Raw genomic sequence first — 22,901 nt, forward strand, 5'->3', positions numbered from 1 at the left:
AAATACTAAAATATACCAACACCCTGGATAATTCGCAAATTCCAGATGTAGCAAATAATTATCGGATCTGAACAAGTGTCACAGCAAAAGTTCCGTCTCTAGCAGTATTTGACAAGTCGGCCCAAAAGAAAAATAAAAATGAGTGCGATTTCTAATGAAGACATTATTTGGACCATAAAAAACGGAGAGATCGATGCGGTGCAAGCCGCATTTCAGAATGATGTGCGTTGCTAATGCTCTCTACATTTTTGGAATTAATTAATAAAATTTGTATACAGGCACAAAAGGTGAATGAGGAAATCAAGGGACGTTTTCCAGTGCACTATGCAGCAGATTTTGGACAACTGAATGTCCTGAAGTTTCTTATAAGTTTAGGAGCCGACATCAATGTAAGTAGCTCACAATGCCGAATTACTCGGCCGTGAATCATTAATGTTTCGTCAGTTACTGGTTTCATATATTTGTGCACATATATACACGTCTGCTCCACCTACATTTGTTTAGTCATAGTCCCAAGCAAAACAAATGAACCAGGTGTGCACCCAAGATATGCCGGTCTACGTATAATAATAGAACATAATTGTAATAAACTAATATGTATTGCAGAAAAAGGACAAACATGGTATTACCCCCATTCTGGCTGCCATTTGGGAAGGACATACGAGCTGTGTTGAATTACTTCTGAAAGTGGTTCGTGTTTCCTTGTATCTACATATACGCCAAATTAACATGTTTCTATTGCAGGGCGCTGATAAAAATGGTTCTACTCCAGATGGCCAAAGCTACCTTGAGGCGGCGGAAAAAGACGAGATTAAGAAACTCCTTGCATAATATGTACATGTCATTTTAGGATACAAACCTTATGTTTCAGTATCAAGTACACTTTTAAATACAGTCGTGTATAGCTTTTAAAAACGTCAACTATTTATTTCGATGTTTTGGAAAAACTGATACAGAAATATTCCACTTTTATATAAACAAAATATTGCGTATTTTATTATTTTTGAGGATGTATAATTTATTTAATATAGAAGCTTTCTTATTTTATCGAAGTCAGCTGATATCAGCTGATCTTTGCCTTAAAAACTGATATGGAATCTCCCATCTGGAATACCAGGAATATCGATAATTATTAAAGTGCCGCCACTAGCTTAGAAAACGATATTTTATATTCTCAGCTGTTTCTAAAACCGGTGCGTAGAAATTCGCGCACAATGTTTCAACCAGAAAAACATGGGCTTGAGCCAGACTTCCAGCTTACTAAGTTTACCACCCACACCGGGTGAAGTTGCAAAATCCCCCAAAAAGTACTGGAGAAGTACCTAAGGGGAACAGAAATAGAAAATAAGAACAATGATGGATACCTTATCGGTGAGAGATAGTACTATCAGCGGATCTGCGGATTATCCTAATGGGAAATCATATTTTCAGGCTCTGGAATGGACTGTGCAGTCATACCACTCAAGCGGCACAAGGACTATTTGCTTATTCAAACCGTTGACTTCTTCTATCCCATGGTCAATGATCCCGAATTACTGGGCCGTATTGCGCTAGCTAATGTCTTGAGTGATGTCTATGCGGTTGGGGTGACGCAGTTTGATACCGTGGAGATGATCGTCAGCACTTCCACGAGCTTCAGCGAAAAAGAACGCGACGTTGTGATTGGATTGGTGATGAAGGGTTTCCAAAACTCCCTGAAGGCAAATGGCTATCGTAATACCCCGCTGATTATTCGGCAATTGAAGATCAATCCCTGGTGCATTATTGGTGGCATAGCCACATCTGTCTGCCGCAGGGAGGAAATAATACTGTAAGTATTGGCTTGGAATGATATATTTTAATTTATTTAAAATATCATGCCCATTTAGACCGTCGAACGCGCAGCCAGGCGATGTGTTGGTCCTCACGAAACCTTTGGGTGGCCAAATGGCGATGGATGCCCACCTTTGGCAGCTTAACCAGACCGAAAAGTACAAGAAGCTGCTTTCCGAATGTAGTGATGATGATATTAGAGAAACTTTTGAAATAGCTGTGAAATCTATGACCTATTTGAACAAAAATGGTTAGTACTTCCTTGGTATTCTTTGTTTTTATAACTAAACAATACCTATTTCAGCCGCCCTCTTAATGCACAAATATCAAGCGCACTGTGCCACTGATATCACCGGATTTGGTCTACTGGGTCACGCCAATAATCTAGCACAATTCCAAAAGGAAAAGGTCTTATTCCAGATCAACAAGTTGCCCATCATCAAAAATGTACTTAAATTCAGCACCTTGGTGGGCCAAAGCACAAAGTTTCGTTCTGGTAGATCGGTGGAAACCTCTGGTGGTCTTTTAATATGCCTTCCTGCTGATGCCGCTGATAAATTTTGCCGCGACTTTGAAGAAGCTACCAACGGAGACCAGAAATCCTTTCAAATTGGACATGTTACAGCCGCAAATGAGTCTGATGCAGTTCTGTGTGAAGATGTAGAGTTTATCGAAGTTAGCCTGTAGATAAGTGGTGGTAATTAATCATTCAACTTATGAGGATTATTTCTTAAAGGCCTCTGGCTCGGAAATAGTCTGAACTTTATTGTACTCGCGAGTGTGCAATAATTTTGATGATTAACGAAACCATTTAATCGAGTTTGGTTATCGCGATAATAAAATCGACTGTCGATATACAAATCATCGATTCTTATCGGACTATGTATTCTAACTCGGTAGTTAACGCATATTTTGGTGTTTCTCCCCCATTCCACATCGCTTTGCACGTTTATATTTAATTTATGCAGACTTTTCCAGTATATGGCACCCATGGGCTACGATATACCAACAGTCACATCTGAACAAACACATGTTCGCGAGGCAGTTGTCCTTATTTGGTACTTTATACCGTTAGTAGCCTCCCCACGCGAAAAACACCCCTAACGTGAACCACTAAAGGACGGCAAAGGACACGGCCAAAGCCGAATTTGATATTTGGTATATCTGAAATAACGAATAGAATGCCAAGCATTCGGAATTTTGCTCTGAAATAAGCTGGCACAATTAAAAACCGCCCAATTCAGTGACTTTTGTTTCAAGTGAAAGTAGCCGTGAAAGTGTCGCAGTCAACTCAATCCAATCCACAAAATGTTCAGGAGCAAAAATGAGGGGAACATTGTGTACAAATGCACTGTGCGACTCCTCGACGACTCCGATGTCCTAGAGTGTGAATTTCAGGTTTGTGCTGCTCTTGAACTCTGTCAATGTTAACCTAATTGGACCGGTCATTGGATGAATCAGTTGCTGAACTCGTAAGGCACTGCTCATCTGCAATCGATGGAGTACTCCTTTCTATCCGAATTTGTGCTACGATTAAAGAGAATGCTATTTTAGATAACACAATATATTTTAAAATTTAATGGGATTCCCCGCTCTTACTTTTTTTTTCCATTCGCGAGTGTCCCAAGTAAATGCATAAAAACATAGTAACTTATATTTTGGTCCTTTGCGTTTGTGCTGTAAACAGATGGGTGGCTAACGCCCTTTCTGCTTGCCGGCAAAAATATTGATGTAGTAATCCCCAAAAAGCATGCTATTAAAGCTGAAAATGGAAATCTTTGAAATTTGTGTTTAATTCGCATACATGCTAGTTATATTTGAAACGAAGTTAAGTTTATTAAGCTTTGAAATTAATTTTAGCCAACTGGTATTAAGCTACAGAACACTTTGTGGTTGTTTCTATGTAGTTCTAACCCCCATTTCACTTCCTTGAGGGTGTAAACAAGTCACACAAATTACCATTTTTTGGGAGGTGATAGTATTTGGAAAGTGAAAATTAGTAGAAAAGACGAATGACTAGGACATATTTAACCTTTAAAATATGTAAACATTATCAGGAGTTGTTTAACAAAGTATAATATCAAAATATCGCATATTTTACAGCCCTTCCATAAGGGAATATACCTATTGGAGTACTTGTGCGGTGAGTTGGAGATCAAGGAGAAGGATTACTTCGGCTTGCGATATGTTGACTCCTCCAAACAAAGGGTAGGTATAACTATATATAACATAAGCATTTGTCTAATTTACATAAACTTTTGTGAATAAATTATAAACAGCACTGGCTGGATCTGTCCAAATCCATAATTAAGCAATGCAAAGGTAAGTAAAGAACAAAACCTCATGCATTCTATAAATTCAAACTTCAATCTTGATTTCAGAAATGGATCCTCTTTTATTTTCGCTGAGAGTGAAGTTCTACCCTGCGGATCCATTTCGACTGACCGGAAATGCACGGATTATGCTCTACCAGCAGTTAAAGAGGGACCTTCGACATGGTCGCTTATACTGCTCCTTGGGCGAGGCGGCTGCACTGGGCGCTCTAATAGTTCAAGGTAGAGATTAACCGCATTTTAATGGATTAACTTGCTAACTATATATACTATTTTCTGTGCAGAGGAGCTGGGCGACTATAACGAAGACGTGCATGTGGGCAGTTACGTATCTTCCATAGAATTAGCGCTGCGGCAGACGGAGTGTCTGGAGAAGAAGATAATCGAGCTGCATAAGAAGCGTGAGCCCGGACAGAATCTCTCCCTGGCCATGGATGAGTTCCTGGGCATAGCCCGCGGCCTGGAGACCTACGGCATAGATCCGCATCCGGTCAAGGATCACCGCGGATCGCAGCAGTACGTCGGCATAAATAATACGGGTATCAGCACATTCGTGGCCGGCAAAAGATCTCAACATTTTCGCTGGAACGAAATACACAAAATCAATTTCGAGGGCAAAATGTTTATAGCGCATCTCAGCTATACGGACGCTAGTCGTGAACCAGTAAGTTGTCACCATGAATCCAGGAAAAATGATTGCTCATTTTGTTTATTCCAGAAAAAACATACTGTTGGCTTCAAGTGTCCAACTGGCGCAGCTTGTCGATACTTGTGGCGATGTGCCATTGAACAAATGCTGTTCTTCACGTGAGAATATATATATATATCAATCAATACAGATTCACTTAGTAGCTTCATTTGCAGATTACCCAATAGCCAAAGTGCAGCTGTGATTTCGGGCGGAGGCTTTTTCTCCTGGGGCACAAAATTCCGATACACCGGAAGAACTGAGCGTGAAATTTTGACTGAAAACATAAATGCGTTGCGGGAACAAAAGAATAACTCGAACTCGAGCAAGCGAAAGGCGAGCAGTGTGCCAGCCACGCCGTCCAGTCCACAAGGGGATTTAGCACAGATAAGTAAGTTCTTTCTAGTTAAATTGGGTATTTTGCTTCTATATGGAAGAATATAAACGAATATGTCTGCAGAAATCGCGTTCATAAGTTTATCATTTACTAATTCATTATTATTAATTTTTTCAGGATACAGCAGCTTGCCGAGATCCACGATGTCGGAGCCTTTGGGCTACGGCATGCCAAATGGCCACTTCTACGGGCACGACCATGGGATGAGCGAGGCCAATGGGGGCATCCAAATCTCCAGCCTGGAGCCGGTCTGCGAGGAGGCGCGCCTGCGATCGTCGAACATAGATGGAGTCAACTATCTGGCCACCCAGATCGGTGGCTATGCCTACCGGGACTCCGTCGAGCATTCTTCCACTGAGAGCGGGCTGACCGTAAACGGTTACGATCATCCGAGGAAGCACAATGAGTCCAGACAGCACGGCTCCTACTCGCCCAATCTCTACTACGGACAGTCGGATGGCGGCGTGAACTCCAGTTCGCCAGCCGATAGCTTCCTGCACGCGGATCCATCCACGCGGAAGGTGAAGAAGTTCCGCAAATTCCACCTACTGCACGCCTTCGTTCCGTCCGTGTTTTTTGTGGCATTTGCGATGGCCGGAACGGCCGTGTTCATCATGGAATCCGAGTCGGAGGCCTTCGAGCAGCTGCGCAACTCACCCGAAATGCTTTGTCTGCGCTATCAGTACTATCAGCCGCTGAAGGAGTTCGTTCTGGAGAAGTTGGGTCGAAGTGGGAAGTAGGAGTTCCTACCTACGGAAGATCTAACTACCTATGGTCCCAGTTACTCCATCTGCATCGGGTATTTTAATAGTGAACCTAAGGCAATTCTTTAATATTTATGCTATAATGATTCCATATTAAAACCAAAGCCTGAAATTTAATTTTAACATTAATACACTTTGTTTTGATTGGGTGAATATTGGAATATTGGTTTTTTTAAAATCTTTGGGAAAACAACAACTAGAGCTCCTAAATTAAGAATGAGATGATCAATCGAAGCACTAGATGATCCAGGGCACGTTCAAAAACAGTTCTTTTATTTGTCGATATTGGTTTTAAGTCATTCTTATTCATTAGATTTATTAAGTAAGACTTTAATTAAATAAATAAATGTGGCTATCCTTTTTATTACTTCGGTGCTAGACGCAACTCCACCGCACCATCAATTGAATGTACATGTCTACGTTCTACTGCCAGGTGGTCACTAGAGCACCATGTCCGCCTGCAGACCCAACGATTCCGAGTGCTTCTTGGCCTTCATCCGGAGATCGGCTATCGAAGAGCTCTTGCTGTGGGCGGCGGCGAAGGCGGCCAGATTTATGGAGTACTGGGGCACAGAAAACAAGCCAGCCGGCACGGTTCCATTAGTTATAGCTGCTGCGTACTGAAATCGGAAAAAGTTTAGATATATAGATACATATACAATTGTATCTATTTTGAATAATGAGTGTTGGGACCATGAGCAATATAGATTATATTTAATATTTGGAAGTATTTTTTTGGCACGGAATCTTCAGAATCTTATATTTGTGTGCTTTAATAATAATATAGCACCCTTATAAGCAATTCATATTAAATAGCCTAAAATGTACCGAAGCTATATCAAGTTAAAAAGGGTTAATAATAATAAGATGCTCAATACTATTAGTAATTTATCTTTTAAGCTGTGCACTATTAAAAACCTTTTCGATGGTTTAAAATTGCAATAAAATCTTTACAATTTCAAGTTATTCTAATAAAAACTTTTTTCGAGATTATAAAATTGTAAGTTTCGAGCTAAAGTTTAACCAGCTACCGACATACTCATTTACTTTTATCTTAATCTGAATCTGCTGAAATAATAATAATAACTACCATTTGGAATTTTACCTGGTGAGCTGCCACCGAAATAATGGCCGGATCGAAAGCGGAAAAGGCGGCGGCTGCTGCCACGGTGCTGGAAAACTGTTTGATAGCCGAGCGCGATATCGCCGGATTGTGATTATGTGGCGAGTCCACGGTGACCACCTTGCCGGAACTGCTGGCCCCGGAGCCTCCGGGTGCCTGCGGATTCGAGCTGGTCACTGCGGCAGGATGGGATGGAACGGATGAGCTGCGGAGGGCGGCCAGGCTGACGTAGGGAGCCACGCGACATGGTTCCAGCGGAGTGGCGATCGGCGGACTCCGACTGCCCACGAGGAATCCTTCAAAGTATACGTGGATTATATGAGATGTGTTGCACTTGGATAGGGTTTGTGTGACTTAAGTATAGATTTAAGTATGACTTTTATTGTAAGAAACTAAAAAAGTAAGTGTTTTCGTTGGAAGAATTGTTGGTAAAAGTTAGTTTATTTATTTAATTGAGGTTCATTGTGATTATGAGCTATGGGAAAAAGTTTAGAGTTTGTATATTCTGTAAAAATTTTGGATTTTTCATTTAATGTAGCTTCAATGGTGAGAATTTAAGCCCTTTAGTGAGATTAATTTATTAAGCATATAAATTAGTTTAAATTATAAATTTTACGCACTTATCCATGGGATTTTTTAAATATGAACCTTTAAAAACATTCGCTAAAAAATGTAACATGCAGGTTAGTGATATTTAATATAAAATTCTGCTTATAACTTAAAAGACGAATAGAGTTTATAGATTATTAATAATATACAAGTATTAATAATATGCTCAAGCAAAAAGCTTAAATACTGCAACCCTTTTTGTGTGAGGTTATAGAATAAAATTGGGTAAAAAAGTACAAACATATTTGCATTTAGTTTTGAGTGTATAAGAAAGTGTCTTTAATTTTTAAGATGCACCAAAGAAATAAGCAATATTTTAAAGATTATCCGAAGGATTCACTGCCGGCAATCACTCTGCTTAGATGGATATGCCCGTACCTGCTAGATTGGCAAATCGTTTTAAGATTCAGTGACAAGTAATTGAATTCATTTTGTAATTTATTGCACGGAAAACGCCCCGGAAAGCCGGAGAGCCGGATAGCCGGAACCACAGGGACGTGTTACCGCTGGCGGGCGAAATTTCTGGAGTGGAGCGGCACATACAAATGGGTCTCCTGGGAACTGGAGGCCAGGTTAACGTCTTGTTTATGGGTGGTTCACCGTGGCGAAGAGCCTGAGAATTGATATGGACCCATAAAGTGCTGGCCATTCGCCGTGTCTGCCGTGCTTTTTATGCCAAATTTCAATTTGATTACATTTCCGAAAACTTTTTTATGCCCGAAGGTCCAGTATTGAAATACGGTCGCATTAGGCGGCAAATTTGATAAATGCGCTTATATCTTTTTTAATCCAATTAGGCTGAGCTGCCCGAATGCGATTTATTTTTATGTGAAAAAACACACACTCAGTAAGTCATAAATGCGTAAATGTATTGATTTGCATTCTTCTAAACTCGAAAAAAAAAACATTTTTCGCGCACCTTAACACCTCTGGGTTTTCAGTTCAGTTTGTTTGCCTTTCGAATTATAATCAGGACTCGCAAGCGCATCTGCTCAGATTTTAGCCAGTGAAATCCCTTCGGCAATATACATAAAATAAGAACGCTTCTTTTTTTAGCGACAGCAGCGCACAAATCATTGCTAACTTCATCAAATTAAATATTCGGGCAATAAAACGAAGGATACAAACTCTATTGAGTGGCGGCGGGAGCGGGGAGTTGATGGATGGGCGGGGGGGTTAAGTCCTTGGAAACGAGGGTTGAACCGGAAACGGAAAGCCAAATGAATTAATGAAGAGACATTTAAACAACTGTGAAAACCGTAACATATTGGCCCCGGCAAGTTGATAAGCCGGAAAATGAACAGCAGCATTCCGAAATGTAAATGGTCTAGCCTGATTTTTGTGTACTTAACTAATTGCAATTTACACTTTCATTAAGCTTAATTGGCGAAAAGTTGGATAAGGTGAGCGGTGCTTAAAAAAAAGGGGCACCAATTTATGCTAGTTTCTAATTACATTAATGATTTAAAGTTAACTTGGGAGGAGCCTTAGTTATTTGCTCACCTTTGTGCATTTGGTTTTCGTGCTTTCTACATTTCGCCCTTCTATTTTGAAACCAAACCTGCAAGTACACATATTCATAAATGAAATGCTTGTTTCATTAATATAAATTAGGAAATTGAGACATTATGATATCCGATTTGGTCATTAGTTGCTTCAAGTACTGAATTATCACTGTTTTTTTCGCATTAATCTCGGCAGATGCGAACTTCTTAGAGATTTTAGCGGGCGAAAAGTTGCAATTTATTACGGACCATAAAAAAAGTGACACTCCTGCTGGCTTTGGAATTGTAACTACATATTTCATGACCACATAGTGCCTATTCCAGCACCCTGATTGAGCATTTAATCTCTAACCGGCCCCCCGATGCTCGAGCAATTTTCTACTTGTGTCCCAGACGACAAAGGGTGGCGTAAACCACTTAACACCCCATATCTCTATACCCTTACAAAGGGTATGTGCATTTCCCTAGAAGCTTGGAATTTTAACTTCTGCTCTTATAAAGTATATATTATGGATCAGCATCGCTAGACGAGCTGTGTCACTTTGTCCGTAAGTCCGCGTGTCCGTATATCCACTTGTCCGTAAGTCCGCATGTCCGTATATCTGTCCGTCCCTTACTCTGCAGATCTGTGCAGTCTTCATCTTTACCAAAGATAGGTATTATTATCATCGGAAATAGTATCTATGTATTCTGGTAAAAACCGGATTACAGTAATTGAAAAACTTCGTTGATTGAATCATTTTCTAGTTTTCTTTAGGGTATATAAACTTCGGCTTGCCAATCATTATTTTCACTATGCCGGTGGTTGAAAAATCAAAGTCACTGCTTCCACATTCGGTCGCAATATTTCGGGGAGACAATGTCTGGTTGTCATTAGTACAAGTGTAATGAATAACCATTGAAAATCAATTTGGACCTCGTGGTGTCCAAAGGGGCGTCCTCGGACATTTCCAATGTCAAGTTGCAATCGGGGTATAATTTATGGAGTAGCTGCGCGGACATAATTACCTGCACTCTAGCTTCGCTGAGGCCCAGTCGCTGACTCAGCTCCTCGCGCATGAAGGCATCTGGATAGTGGGTCTCCTCGAACAGTCGCTCCAGCTCGTTCAGCTGGTCCAGGGTGAAGTTCGTCCGCGATCTCCGCTGCTTGGTGTTCACCAGCGACGAGTCCAGCGTATCGCAGTGCTCCCGGTTGCGACTGGGCTCCGGGGAGACGCACTCCTCCGGCAATAATGGCTTATCCGGCGCCAGCTTCGGCGTATTACTGTCCTCCGTGCATTCGGTTATACTGGCAGTGGGCAATCCAGACAGTTTTGGATCTGAAAAGGTTATAGTGTTTGCTATATATGTACATATGCGTAAGGCATACCTAATATTAATCGATCTAGAACATAAAACACAAGTTTTTCCTATTATTTTAAATACATGGTTCATGTTTTTACACTTTTAAAATTAAAAAGAAATTCATACAAATTTATCATGATGTCTCTTAAAAGATATTAAGTCCGTAGATTTTGTTCCCGATGTATGTATAATTATTATAATAATTATATTATTATAATGTATCATTCTTAACTTTAAGATTTCTTTCTCTATTTATACTGGTTATAAAAACGGCAAAAAAGCCATTAGTCTTTATTTAATTAAAATGATTGATTATTGATATGTTACGCACCTAAAATGCAAGTTCACTTTCCGACGGATTCTATTGACATTATGTCCTATTCATAATTAATGATAATAATTTTATTTGAAACTTGTAGCACAACAGATAATTTATGTTTCACAAATTTAATAGGCAGTTTTTTTATGAATATAAATTTGGTGCTACAACTACTGGCTTATTAACTCAAATATTTATGGATATCTAATACACTACATGCATTATATTCACAAGATTGGTTAGTTGAATCGATCCAATAAATTACGAATTGCTGTTAAATATGGATACGCGACGGAAAAAGGTATAGGAAAAAGGTTTATAGCCAATTATCTTTTTCAAACCTTGATTTTAACCTATACCGTAGAAAGTATATTTCGATCAAGCCATGACCGTTTGTTTGTCCGTTTTTCTGTCCGTATAAACGTAATATCCTTACTTTGTCGCGTTTTTTGCATTCGATCCATGTGTAATAGAAAAAACATAAATCAAAAAGTCATAATTATTAACGAACATTCTAATTATTCAACAACTTTTTAGTTTTTTTTATTATTGAGCGACATCCACTTGGTTTTAAGCCCATTTTTAGCAATTTAAGCCACAAATATAAAATTAAAGATATCGTAATCCCTAATTTGGGCAAATAAATGAGTAATTATGATACTAAATGGCAGGGGCATAATAAATTATCTATTGTTGTACAAAATATTTAAAACAAAAGAAATAAATTTGGTTTGGACCATACAAATTCAATCTCCGACGGATATCAGATTGCGGATTATCTTAAGATATCAGCTTACGGAATGTCTTAAGCGATATCTAGCAGTACTACCCATCATATCCACTTAGTGAAGTTACCTTCCGGCTGCGAGTCCACGTCCAAATCCTCCGAAATTAGCCAGTTCTTGGGCTTCAGCTCCACCGCGGCCTTGTGGGGAGCGGGACTAAGGCTATAGGTGTCCACATGCTCCTCGCGCTGCAAATGGGTTTCTTCCGGTGGCTCCGGATCCACCGCGAGGATCGTGTTGCTCTCGGATACGGACAGGTCGGTAATGTCTATGTCCACGGACTCCTCGCCACTCGCGCACGTATCGGCGTAACTGCCGCCGGAACTGATCGAGTTTATGAATATGGAGTTTTTCACTTCCGTGGGTTTTTTGAGACGCGCGCCCGTCATCGAATTGAATAAGGCGTGAACACTGTTGTTAGTTAGATTGAACTCAAAGGACTTGGTGACAAACTGGGCCAGCTGCTCCATTATCCTTGGCTTGGGTAAACAAATAAATGCCGCTGCTTTTTTATGCGTTCGAGCATAAGTTGCTGTAACGAAACTAAGCTGCCGACTATTTTATAGTCAACACCAATGGCAATCGGCGTGCCTAATCACCTCAGTTGGCTCTTTATTGCTGCGCATGTCCTGCGGATTATCCACAATCGAATCCCACGCTTAAATTGTTCGAGAGAGCGACGGAATAAAGAATCTTGGCGCTTCGATTTTGGCCAAGCTTGAACGGATGACTGCCTGTTTTAATGGGCAAATATGACTAGTTCAACATCTTGACTCTATTCAATTAGCAATTTCTTTGGTCCTGGAACAGCACTTTACTTCACTCTCTTCCCCTTCAGTTTCTAGCGAGCTCGCTCTCACTCTCTCTCTCGCGTGAGTCCTTAAAAATCCACCCCAAGTCGGCGGGGCAGTGTAAAGTTAAGTGAAGTCCTGCCTACGGAGGTCCTTTCAATTGCTCTCATTGGTCTACGGAGCAGGCAAAGTGGTTGCACGCTCAGCGATTCCAGCTTACTTTCCTATTATTGGTTATAGCCATTATGGAGCACTATTTATCCATTAAGCGGCAATGAAACACATTATAATTGCAATAAATGATGCCATGTGGGAGGAGTTTTGCGCGGAAGTTTCCGGTCCTGGTCGAAGGATTTCCAGCGCTCAGCTTTTGGCACTTTATAAACACCATTTAAATCGCTGTGCTTGCCACGCAAATCCACAGGAAAAGGGCATTATTTTTATTTCACAAAGTCGTCGTCGTCGTTTGGGGAGCTGTTTTATCGATTTGTGGGCGGGCTCAGTGCCATAAAACATGGATCTGAGTTGGCGCTTTGCCACGCCCCCCATATTCATTACTTCAACTTTGTGCTAATGACACTGGGCTACAAAGGTGGCATAACTCATTGCTCAGTTTATTGCACAAGAAACCAATCGAAGGACGTATATACTCAGATAATGTCCTAGTTTTTACAGAACGAACATGTGCCATCTTCATTTCTCAAACCGAACTGTGTTGCACAGTGTAAACCCATTCATTTGTCAACTTTTCAAACCCATTGAGATAGAGACATCTAGACTTGCATATTCATTCGTTATTATTAAAAAATCATTTATTTTCTCGTCAGTTTATAGACTTGGAAACATGAATTTGTTGATATTTTCTTTAGATATTTATTTTATACATAAATATCTAGGAGCATTAGTTTAAACAATTGCATAAGCGGCATAATTGGCAAGTCCGCACATATTGACTCCCTTGCGAACTCGTATATAACCATTTTCGCCCCAATTTTGGCCCCACCAATTCTTTAGTATCCAATAATCCTTTGCAAAACCAATTACCACCATGGCATGATTTACGGAAGCCGAGGAGCACAAGGGGTCATCGTAGATGCCGTCGCTGAGACAAAAGGGTAAATTTTAAATATAATTACTAGTTACGGCCATTACCTGTACAGTTGAAATGTCTTTGGGGAGGCATTTATAGATATGGCAACTGGTCCAATGTGGGTAACTGCTGCCTGGATGGCCTGCTCATCGCGCACGGGAAGAATGGCCCAGGATGATACATTAACTACGGATAAATCGGGTACAAACTGGCATTTGCCTTTCTGAAAAACATAAGCATTATTTAGCATTAGTTAGAATTTGTTATATTGCCTGTAATAACTAAATATTCTACTTTCCATACTATACTATGTTTAAAAAACAAAAGATTCGTAAGATTCTGAAATTACCAATTAAATGAATAGTTCGTTTTGTAGTCTTTCTAACACTTGGTCTACGGTGTAACTGACATTCTTATATATGTATGTAAGTACAAAAAGCAACTATCTTCTAAAGTGTATTGCACTTCTAATTACCCTTGCCACATACGGATAATCCTGATCCCTCATTATGCCGCCCGTGCTCTGCAAATAACTCAAAGTATTTCGCAGGGAGCCGCCGACGCATCCTTGGTTTCCATGGGACACACTGCAGTCCACGATTTGTTGCTTACTCAGGCTCAATATTTTCCCGGTTCGCTTGAAAACCTGACCCACGATGCTCTCGGCTATGGAGAAGGCGTAGCACGAACCGCAGGTAAGTTGATTGTACGGTGGTGTGATGAATCCCTTACTCCGCCAATCCAAATCTTCGGGCACATTGGTCATTAGAGGAGAACCAACTATTTCGGCCATATTATCCGCGCTGTCTTCAATATTGCTCTTCAACAGTCGCAAATATCCCTTGAGGTAACCATCTGTGCTCTGGTTTTAAACATATTTAAATATTATTATTGTTGTAAATATTATATATTGTTTTCAGATGCATTTATATATTTTTTTAAATACATACCATATCAGCGAAAATATTTGTCTTCAACCTAAAACTCGTTTGACCATCCTTATAGTTTTGGTTGTGCTCCTCAATAACTTTGAAATTTTCCTCGAACGCTTTGTAACTTCGGCTTTCATCGTAGGTGCGAAGATATTTGCGATTGTTATTATTCTACAAGGTTATGCATTTATAAGCTCTTAATAGTTTTAATTTATATTTTCCCAAAGCTTACCTTAAACTTTTCGAATTCGCTCTTGCAATTTGAGGAAGAAGAATTTCCTTCGTTTAAATTGGAAGTTACAATTTGACTATTTAGGCCACATAAACAGCTAAAGAAAATTAATTTCCACATTGCTTTCGAGTCCATTACCTTCAGTTACTGCCAATAAACTAAAATTGCAACTAAGCATATTTATGCTTTCTTTAAAAACCAACGAAAAGTTTGATCGAAGCTGTGAGCACCTATTAAAAACATTTATAAGGAGCATACTATTTTATATAAGCTGACAAAAAACAAAACAAGATTATACATCAAGAATAGTTTTTTGCTTTTAATGGTATAATTAGTACAATAAATACATTAAAAATATTTAAAAAATAATATTTTCATAAATCACAAAACTCATAATAATTGCAGAATTTATTATTATTTTTGATTAGCTGTTATTGCTAATTGCAAATGTGCTGTGTTTCACTTCATCCCAAAATTCCAGTCGTTCCCACAGAAATGCATTATGGCCTCTCTTCCGAGTTATGCAACAAGTCTTGCGATTTTTTTTCAGTATGTCAATAGAAAAAAAAGGTGGATGAAAACTTGGGAATACCCATAACATAAGTTCAAATACCCTTTGTCTTACATGCCAGTCGGAATTCAGTGTTTCTTTTCATTTGTGTCAGAAATGATTTAAAGTGTGTATTCTTAGCCTCAAGAACAGCTGTTTTGCGTAACATTGCGAATCCGGTTGATTTGCGTCAAAACAAAACCAGGATCATGCTGAAAACCGCTGTTACCCGCTTTTTACAAATTAGTTCAGTAAGTTTAACCATGCCACATAGCAATGCCAATATTAATCCACCGAGTTGCAGGCGCAATGTGGCGGCCGGGCGAATTCTGTTCGCAATATCAACCTGATTCCCATGGTGGTCGAGCAAACTGGCCGCGGTGAGCGGGCCTACGATATATTCTCGCGCCTGCTGAAGGAGCGGATAATTTGCCTGATGGGCAACATAACCGACGACATCAGTTCCACCGTGGTGGCTCAACTGCTGTTCCTGCAATCGGAGAACGTCAACAAACCGATCCATCTGTACATCAATTCGCCCGGCGGTGTTGTTACAGCGGGTTTGGCGATCTACGATACGATGCAGTACGTCAAGCCACCTATTGCAACTTGGTGCGTTGGACAGGCCTGCTCGATGGGATCCCTCCTGCTCGCGGCCGGTGCTCCTGGCATGCGGTACTCACTACCCAACGCCCGGATCATGATACATCAGCCCTCTGGTGGCGCACAAGTAAGTACATTCCAGTGTAAAAATCCCCCCCGAATTGATAAAGCGATCTCGTCCAGGGCCAAGCCACAGACATCCTAATACATGCAGAGGAAATTATCAAAATCAAGCGCCAGCTGACCAACATCTACGTGAAGCACGCCAAGAATACATACGAAGAGATGTGCGGACGCATGGAGCGCGACCACTTTATGACCCCCGAGGAGGCAAAGGTGCTGGGCATCATTGACCACGTGCTCGAACATCCTCCAGAGACTGTTTCCGAAACGGGACCCGCGTCGGACGGCGGCGTCACCTCCGGCAAAGCCGTGCCCGAGGAGTGCGAGAAGAAGAGAAGCAAGCAGGCGGCCTAAATTTCCCCATTTCTATAGACCAAAATTCAATCATAAGTTTGAAGCAATTTGAATAATTCAGTTTTCCACAGAATATACACTTTCCAAGTAAATCATGTCGACTTTCTCATGATTCAGCATTAGTAATATTGCATCATTAATGTTTAAAAGACTTTACGTAACCAGTTGCTCTTAGTTAAGAGAGGATGATCTGGAATTATCGTTATCTGATTGTAGAGCTAGTCTCTTTCAGGAAGAGCAAATGGATTCTATCAACCATCATTCTCCCTCGTTAAAATGCTAAACAAATCAATAAACTTTTAGTAAAATTCATAAATACAGTACTCAATACGGCATTTGTTTGTTTTTGGTTGTCGGTAGTTTTTGGGAGTGGTTTACTAGTTAACTCTTTCAAGTCGATCTGCATTTATTTCTTATTAGAAAATTTAAAAGCTATATCAGAAAAAGAGATACTTGTTTGTGCGCAAACGCATATTCTTAATTAAGTAAAGGAATTAGAAACCAAGTTTCCCTTTTAACTCTGATCCATTACTATAATATCTGAGCTACCGGTGATGGAATCCTTCTGTATGTACTCGAAGATCTTGTTTAACTCGGGTGTTTCTTTGATCGACTTGAGGAAATCCACTAACTGCTGATTTTTGTCTATGGAAGAGGAATTTTCATTAGTAATAAACTATAGGATGGAATGTTTTTAAAGAAGTATACTTACTTGCTTTGGGTATTTGCGAAAGGGCCGAGACTGCACGAAGGGCAGACCGCTTGAGTTCGTCCTGCTTTTCGTACTCCTGTTTCACAGAGTTGGCCTTCACCTTGTGGGTGCACGTATCACGTAGTTGCTGTATAAATTGATCGAGTCCTGAAAGAATTGAGCAAGTTAAAATAAGAGATCTCAAGTACACAAGGCCTTGGTACTACTCACTGAGCAGAACCTTGTCCGGGCACAAGATGGCCAGACGTGCCGTCATCAGGTACGTCAGCATCTTGATGTCGTAGTGGTCGCACAGACCAGCCTGGACATGGTCCAGGAACTGCATGACATCCACACGATCCAAGCCCTGCTCGAGAAGTGTGTACATGCATTCAAATGCCGCTTTGCGAATGTCGAGACCGTCGTCGACGGTGTGCTTGAAGGGACCCATCTCCACCTCCCTAATGAGTTCGCTCTTCACCTTCGTCTCCGAGTACAGCCAAGGCAAAAGGGTGGGCAGCAAATCGCGCACCAAGCTGGGCTTGTTGTGTACCGCCGAATTGAAGGCTACTAGCGCGACGCGTCGCACTTGGGGCTCCGGATCTCGCAGGGCAAACAGAAACTCGCCAATGTTCTGCTTGAGCAGAACATCAATGGGCTGCGGCTGATCGGAGATGGTGAACTTTACGGAGGAGACAACAACGGTGCGCATGGTGGCGCTTTCGGAACGCAACGCCTGCTGCAGTTGCGGCAGCAGCTCGTCGGGATTGACCAGCACCAGTTTGCCCAGGCACTCGGCCACCACGTTGCGTGATCCCTCCTCCGAGCACTCGCAATGCTTGAAGAGCTGGTCCCAAATGGATGGCACCGAGGGCAGGAGCTGAGCGAGTCCGCTGGGCGATACCGATAGCGATGAAATGACCTCCTTAAGCGAATGTAGCAGCAAATACTGCCTCTTTGGCTGCACCTCAATCTCGTGCAGAATCAGAGGCAGGTATGTCTGCAGGCTGCCCACGGACACAGCACCGAGCGCATGCGAGGCTGCAGCCTTTACATCCTCCGAGGTGGCGCCAAAGCATTCAATAATTGTCTGCGGCAGCACCTGTATGGAGCTCAGATCAAAGTGCCTGCCAATCTCACCGATGGTGAGCAAACAGAATATGATTTCCGTATCGTTACGCTTCTGCAGATCCGTGATCAGCTTTGTGGCCAATGGGGTCGCCACCTGGGGACACTGCTGTGTCAAGGCAGCAATGCACTTGGCCGATGAGTGATAGGCCTGCTTGTGCAGCTGCACCACCTCACTGGGAGCGCCGGCCGTGGCTCTGGAGTTGCCGTCACCGTTGCCACCCAAAACTGGTGCCATTAGTTTCGAGACGAGCGAATGATAGTCCAGGCCAGACAGCTGTGTTTGCACCAAGGCCTGGAACAGCTCCAACGTGCAATTCAATGCGGATCCCTGTAGCAAAGAAATCGGTTATTAGTTTTGCTAATTGCCCAGCAGTTAGCAATATAATTATTTTGACCCACCTGCAGCAAAGGAGATCGAACCAAAATGAGCACTGAGCGCAAGAACTGCTCATGTATGCCGACCAGAGCTTGGGGCTGCCTGCGAGCTACGGTGCTCAAAAGCGTCAGAGAGTACTGGGCTACGTGCAAATCCGAGTCCGAAATGAGCGGTGGGATCTCAACAATGGCTGTTTGCAGCAGGTTCGCCTCGAAGTTGCTCGAATAATTGATCACGATCTTGTTGATCAGATCGAGCGAGTGCAGCTTCAGCGCGCGGTGGTTCTTACGCAAGAATGTGCCCAAAGCGGGCAACACGTCGTGCAGGATGGGTGTCAGATCTATGCGCAGGGACGAAGCTGCGATCAGGGTCAACGCCTTCACGCTGCTCAACCGGGTTACTTCGTTCTTTAGGCGCTCCATGAAGATTGGCAGGCAAACCGCCAGCTCGTTCTGCAGCATGTCGCCCATGTTGGCGATAATCTGACCCATGCAGGCTATGGCTCGCTCCTTCACCTCCTGGTCGACATCCGTCACTTTCAGTTTCTGCAATGTGCACGAGTAGACCTGACCCACAAACGAAGGTGCATCAAAGTCGGACTTGGCCGCATTCGGTTCCAATGGGCGAATCACCTTCACCAACTGCTGCAACACCAAAAGTGCCTCTGTGGCAATCTTATAGAACGGATCGAAGACCGAAGTCACTACGAGGGGCACCAGTAGCGGAATATGTGGATGAAAGACATGCGGCGGATGTCCCTGGAGCAGCGAGTAAAGGAATCCCAGAGATTCGATCTTCATGTTGCTGGTCGAACTCTTGTCATTCAGCGAATAGCTTATGCCTGGCACGATGCTCTCCAAGTAGGGACCCAGGGCGCCTGGTAGCGAATTCAACAGCTCGCGCAGCAAGAGGAAGCAGTCTTGACGCGTTTTCATCGATTTTTCCCTCATTAACGGCTGAATGGCTTTCACAATGAGTGGCAGCTGCTCAATCAACAGCGAGGTCGGCCCCGATACCTGATCCATTGAGTCGTGGTCGTTGGCCACGTCGTCGGTGAGGCGTGTGTTTTTTAGCAGGGCCACATAGGCGTGAAATATGTCGGACTTAACATTCTCCTCACGCTCCTTGAAGCGCGCAATCAAAGCCGGACTCAGGCTGCGATAGAAGTCCTCGACGAGCTCCTGGCGCGTGGATATCAAAACCTCCAGACACTTGGCTGCAGCGCGACGAACCTTCCAGCTCATGTCGTCGTCGTCACTGTACTCCTCACTATCAACGTACTCATCATCCTCCGTGTCCATGGCATTGCCAGTGTCGCCATCATCCGTCTCGTAGTTGTAGTTTGGATCGTAGGTGATATAGTTGAGGCACAACTCCAGGATCTAACCAAAAACCATAAGTTATTAAACGTGAAAGATAGCATAAAGCATGTGTACTGCTTACCATGGGAATATGCGGGTTTATGGCATCTGGGCAGCGCATGACGAAAGCTTCGCAGGCCTGCAGACAAAACTCGCGCAGCTCATCGTCATCTCGCTGGCTGTACTGGCTCAGCAGGAGCATGGAACGATCAATGTGATTGCAAAGTCGATGGCCAGCCTGTCGACTAAAGAGTAACGTTAAATAAACTTGCAACTAAAGATCATATGGCATAAAATATATAACAATTTCAGGAATTGGAACTTACCATATCGAAGCCAGGCACTGAATGTAAGTTCGAATGGCAGCAGGATTTGGTGGGTTCTCTAGGCCATCGAGCAGGTGATCGATGACACCGTTGTAGGCGTTGCTATTGGCCTGGATCAGCAGGAACGACAGGGCGACGATGGTACGCTTGCGAACAGCCTGGCGCGATGAGGCCAACTGGGGCATCAGAGCTTTCAGGATGGTACTGTGGAAGGGAACGAGGAACTCTCCGAAGCGGGAGAGCAAATCGGCCAGAATGTCCAGCGACTCCAGTTTCACAGAGACGTCCTCCTGTTAAGGAACAACGGATTAAACGATTGGGTGCCTAGGGAATAGCAGTATTACGCACCTTCTCAATTGCTGTGCTCAGTTTGCCGGTAATCCTTTGGCAGACATTTGGGGCCAGGGAGTTTGAGGATTGGGGCAGCTCGGCAATCACTGTCTTTAGGCCAATACTCGATATGTCGCGCAGCTGCTCCGTGTTGGACATCATGTTGGCGCACAGTGAGTCCACAATGGTCTCCACCTGGATCTCCTTCACCTTATTGACCAGGGGACCCAGGCACTTGACAGCCAGGTTCTGGACCTCGCCGTTCTTGTCCTCCAGCAGCTTGAGCACCATTCGCACCACCTTTTTCTCGGACTCGTCGTCCAGGATGATGCTATCCTTCTGTAGCTCCGTCATCAGATCGTTTGTCGCCATGAAACGGAAGTCCTTGTCCGTCGACGTCATCTGCAGCAGACGAGAGAGCAGAATTAGAATTTCGTTATGTTGCAAAAATGAAATTCTATACATACTTTTTCCAGCAAATTGGCAATTTGGTGGTAATGATGTGACGCCATAGCGAAGCCTTTGAAACGTTCGATCGATAGCAATTAAGTGAAAGGTGAAATATTGTATATTTGTTTTGGGCTGCCCTATTTTTGGTGTTCTAAAACTTGAAAATGTACTGAAAATTTTCCGGTATTGAATCTCCAAGTTTTATATTCACTCAATTTTGTTATAAAGGCTGCTTAAGTGGGCCCAGTTTGAAAAACTAAAAAAGTTACTTAATAATCCCTAATGCCTTTTTGATGCCGATAAGGGTTTTGGTATATTTTCGTGGTATAATACAAGATAGAAAAATATTTATAGGTAAATAGGTATATAGTAAATATAGGTAGTTTTATTTGTTAAGTACTGCATGAAAATTAATATTTAAATATATATTATTAAATATTAATACCCATGTTATTCACTAGTAAAATACTTTGTGTCATTACCATCGTTTCAGATTAACGATAAATCAGCTATGTGACACTGAGAGTCTCCCATCTCTAGGAAAGTGCCGCTCATTTTCAGGAATTATTTTAAACAATATCGCAGCTCACTGCTAGAATTTAATAAAATACCTTTTGAACCCCAATAAAAGCTAACAAAATGGATCAGATTTTGAACAAGGAAAACACCGGCATTAATTGTAAGTTGAATTAAGTTCGACTCCCGTTCGTATTAGTAATAACATAGCTATTTATTGCAGTGCCTGCGAATCCCATTAAAAATGGAGTCCCTACGAATTCCGTATTGAAGAAACCTCTTGGTAAACTTGACAATGTGATGCACCAAACTCCTGGAATAACCCCATTTAAAAGCACTTCTCTAAAACTCGAGGGCAGTATCGCCAAGCTTTCGCTGCGAAAGGCCCCCAAACAAAATGTGGTCAACAAGGAACGCGAGGAAGTTAAGTATAAAACAAATAGCTGCTTTTTGGGCGCCTACGTCTTGAATTGCGAATCCAGAGTCGTCAATTTGTTCAACTACACTGACTTTCCGAACGAGAAATGTTTGAAGAACTGTAGCAAGCGTAAGTACCATTCATGTTCCAATGAAAATTGTACTATATGTTTGTATTATTACAGCGGTCACAGAGACCTGGTCAGAAAACCAAGCGGGCTATGAAGGCCTATTGGATCAACTTTATCTTGATCTGCGCACATTGGAAAATCATTTGGAAAACAAATGCCTTCCGCCCCTAGATTTTTGTGACCTGCCATACATATACAACACAGAAAACATGGAGCCTGCAGAGCCTGAATACGTATTAAATTTATATCCCCCAATGCCTAACTTGGAAGGCATTGATGTTCTATTTTAGATCCTTGTTTAAAAATTCTATTTTTAATTGTAGTTTAATGTTCTTTAACTTTGTAATACTAAAAAATTATTTATTAATGTTAGTTATGCTAAGAAAAAATGTTATACCATTAGCTATCCTAGTTCGTTGTCTCTTTTTCGAATTACATTTGTGAAAAAATATTTGTTTTACGAGCCAATATATTTAGTAGTTTAAACCCCGACATTAAGCCTCCAACTGGCAATTATATGTGTACGATGTAAATAAATAATTAACTTGGAATTATGTAAGAAAAGGCGACCATTGTACCTCGTTAGGAAGTGATTTTGAATTAAAGCAACTATAAAAACTAATTAGAAGATTAACTTATGGGGCTTTGGAGTTCAGTTAACAGAGTTCATTGCTTTTAATCTTAGTCTCTTGATATTTACCAGCATTTGTGGGATTTGGGGCTGAAATATATTCACTCCGCGTTCTGCTATTTTTAACGTCTTCTATATTTTTATTACTTTATATTAAATTTGATATTTGTCCAGAAAACCAAAATAT

General features: G+C 41.8%; 8 protein-coding genes across 8 annotated transcripts; 5 read left to right on the top strand and 3 right to left on the bottom strand.

Annotated features, from left to right (window-relative positions):
* Positions 1–79: 79 nt before the first annotated feature.
* LOC117144934 (myotrophin) lies at positions 80–915 on the top strand. The gene is made up of 4 exons (XM_033310391.1): positions 80–222; positions 279–389; positions 607–690; positions 745–915. The coding sequence occupies exons 1-4, from the start codon at positions 139–141 to the stop codon at positions 829–831; spliced, it is 366 nt and encodes a 121-aa protein (XP_033166282.1). The 5' UTR covers positions 80–138; the 3' UTR covers positions 832–915.
* A 236-nt stretch (positions 916–1,151) lies between these two features.
* Positions 1,152–2,686, top strand: LOC117144926 (selenide, water dikinase 2). Its single transcript, XM_033310380.1, has 4 exons — positions 1,152–1,371; positions 1,432–1,810; positions 1,869–2,062; positions 2,117–2,686. The coding sequence occupies exons 1-4, from the start codon at positions 1,215–1,217 to the stop codon at positions 2,497–2,499; spliced, it is 1,113 nt and encodes a 370-aa protein (XP_033166271.1). The 5' UTR covers positions 1,152–1,214; the 3' UTR covers positions 2,500–2,686.
* A 64-nt stretch (positions 2,687–2,750) lies between these two features.
* Positions 2,751–6,123, top strand: LOC117144918 (FERM domain-containing protein 5). Its single transcript, XM_033310368.1, has 8 exons — positions 2,751–3,210; positions 3,916–4,020; positions 4,092–4,134; positions 4,194–4,367; positions 4,430–4,809; positions 4,864–4,952; positions 5,010–5,224; positions 5,348–6,123. The coding sequence occupies exons 1-8, from the start codon at positions 3,121–3,123 to the stop codon at positions 5,968–5,970; spliced, it is 1,719 nt and encodes a 572-aa protein (XP_033166259.1). The 5' UTR covers positions 2,751–3,120; the 3' UTR covers positions 5,971–6,123.
* A 286-nt stretch (positions 6,124–6,409) lies between these two features.
* Positions 6,410–12,149, bottom strand: LOC117150286 (short stature homeobox protein 2). The gene is made up of 5 exons (XM_033317105.1): positions 11,750–12,149; positions 10,240–10,550; positions 9,230–9,287; positions 7,100–7,413; positions 6,410–6,614 (listed from the first exon to the last, which is right to left on the bottom strand). The coding sequence occupies exons 1-5, from the start codon at positions 12,147–12,149 to the stop codon at positions 6,435–6,437; spliced, it is 1,263 nt and encodes a 420-aa protein (XP_033172996.1). The 3' UTR covers positions 6,410–6,434.
* A 1,131-nt stretch (positions 12,150–13,280) lies between these two features.
* On the bottom strand, positions 13,281–14,859 carry LOC117145308 (cathepsin L1). Its single transcript, XM_033310905.1, has 5 exons — positions 14,725–14,859; positions 14,511–14,663; positions 14,036–14,422; positions 13,623–13,783; positions 13,281–13,572 (listed from the first exon to the last, which is right to left on the bottom strand). The coding sequence occupies exons 1-5, from the start codon at positions 14,857–14,859 to the stop codon at positions 13,377–13,379; spliced, it is 1,032 nt and encodes a 343-aa protein (XP_033166796.1). The 3' UTR covers positions 13,281–13,376.
* A 517-nt stretch (positions 14,860–15,376) lies between these two features.
* On the top strand, positions 15,377–16,476 carry LOC117137642 (ATP-dependent Clp protease proteolytic subunit). Its single transcript, XM_033299181.1, has 3 exons — positions 15,377–15,525; positions 15,579–16,004; positions 16,061–16,476. The coding sequence occupies exons 1-3, from the start codon at positions 15,484–15,486 to the stop codon at positions 16,352–16,354; spliced, it is 762 nt and encodes a 253-aa protein (XP_033155072.1). The 5' UTR covers positions 15,377–15,483; the 3' UTR covers positions 16,355–16,476.
* A 266-nt stretch (positions 16,477–16,742) lies between these two features.
* LOC117137634 (cullin-associated NEDD8-dissociated protein 1) lies at positions 16,743–21,263 on the bottom strand. Its single transcript, XM_033299169.1, has 8 exons — positions 21,037–21,263; positions 20,588–20,971; positions 20,240–20,529; positions 19,996–20,158; positions 18,576–19,934; positions 17,277–18,504; positions 17,067–17,213; positions 16,743–16,999 (listed from the first exon to the last, which is right to left on the bottom strand). The coding sequence occupies exons 1-8, from the start codon at positions 21,079–21,081 to the stop codon at positions 16,869–16,871; spliced, it is 3,747 nt and encodes a 1,248-aa protein (XP_033155060.1). The 5' UTR covers positions 21,082–21,263; the 3' UTR covers positions 16,743–16,868.
* A 298-nt stretch (positions 21,264–21,561) lies between these two features.
* Positions 21,562–22,717, top strand: LOC117148559. The gene is made up of 3 exons (XM_033316006.1): positions 21,562–21,698; positions 21,759–22,082; positions 22,138–22,717. The coding sequence occupies exons 1-3, from the start codon at positions 21,659–21,661 to the stop codon at positions 22,371–22,373; spliced, it is 600 nt and encodes a 199-aa protein (XP_033171897.1). The 5' UTR covers positions 21,562–21,658; the 3' UTR covers positions 22,374–22,717.
* The last annotated feature ends 184 nt before the right edge of the window (positions 22,718–22,901 follow it).

The sequence above is a fragment of the Drosophila mauritiana genome, chromosome 2L (assembly GCF_004382145.1).
Source record: "Drosophila mauritiana strain mau12 chromosome 2L, ASM438214v1, whole genome shotgun sequence".
NCBI classification, from domain to species: Eukaryota; Metazoa; Arthropoda; class Insecta; order Diptera; family Drosophilidae; genus Drosophila; species Drosophila mauritiana.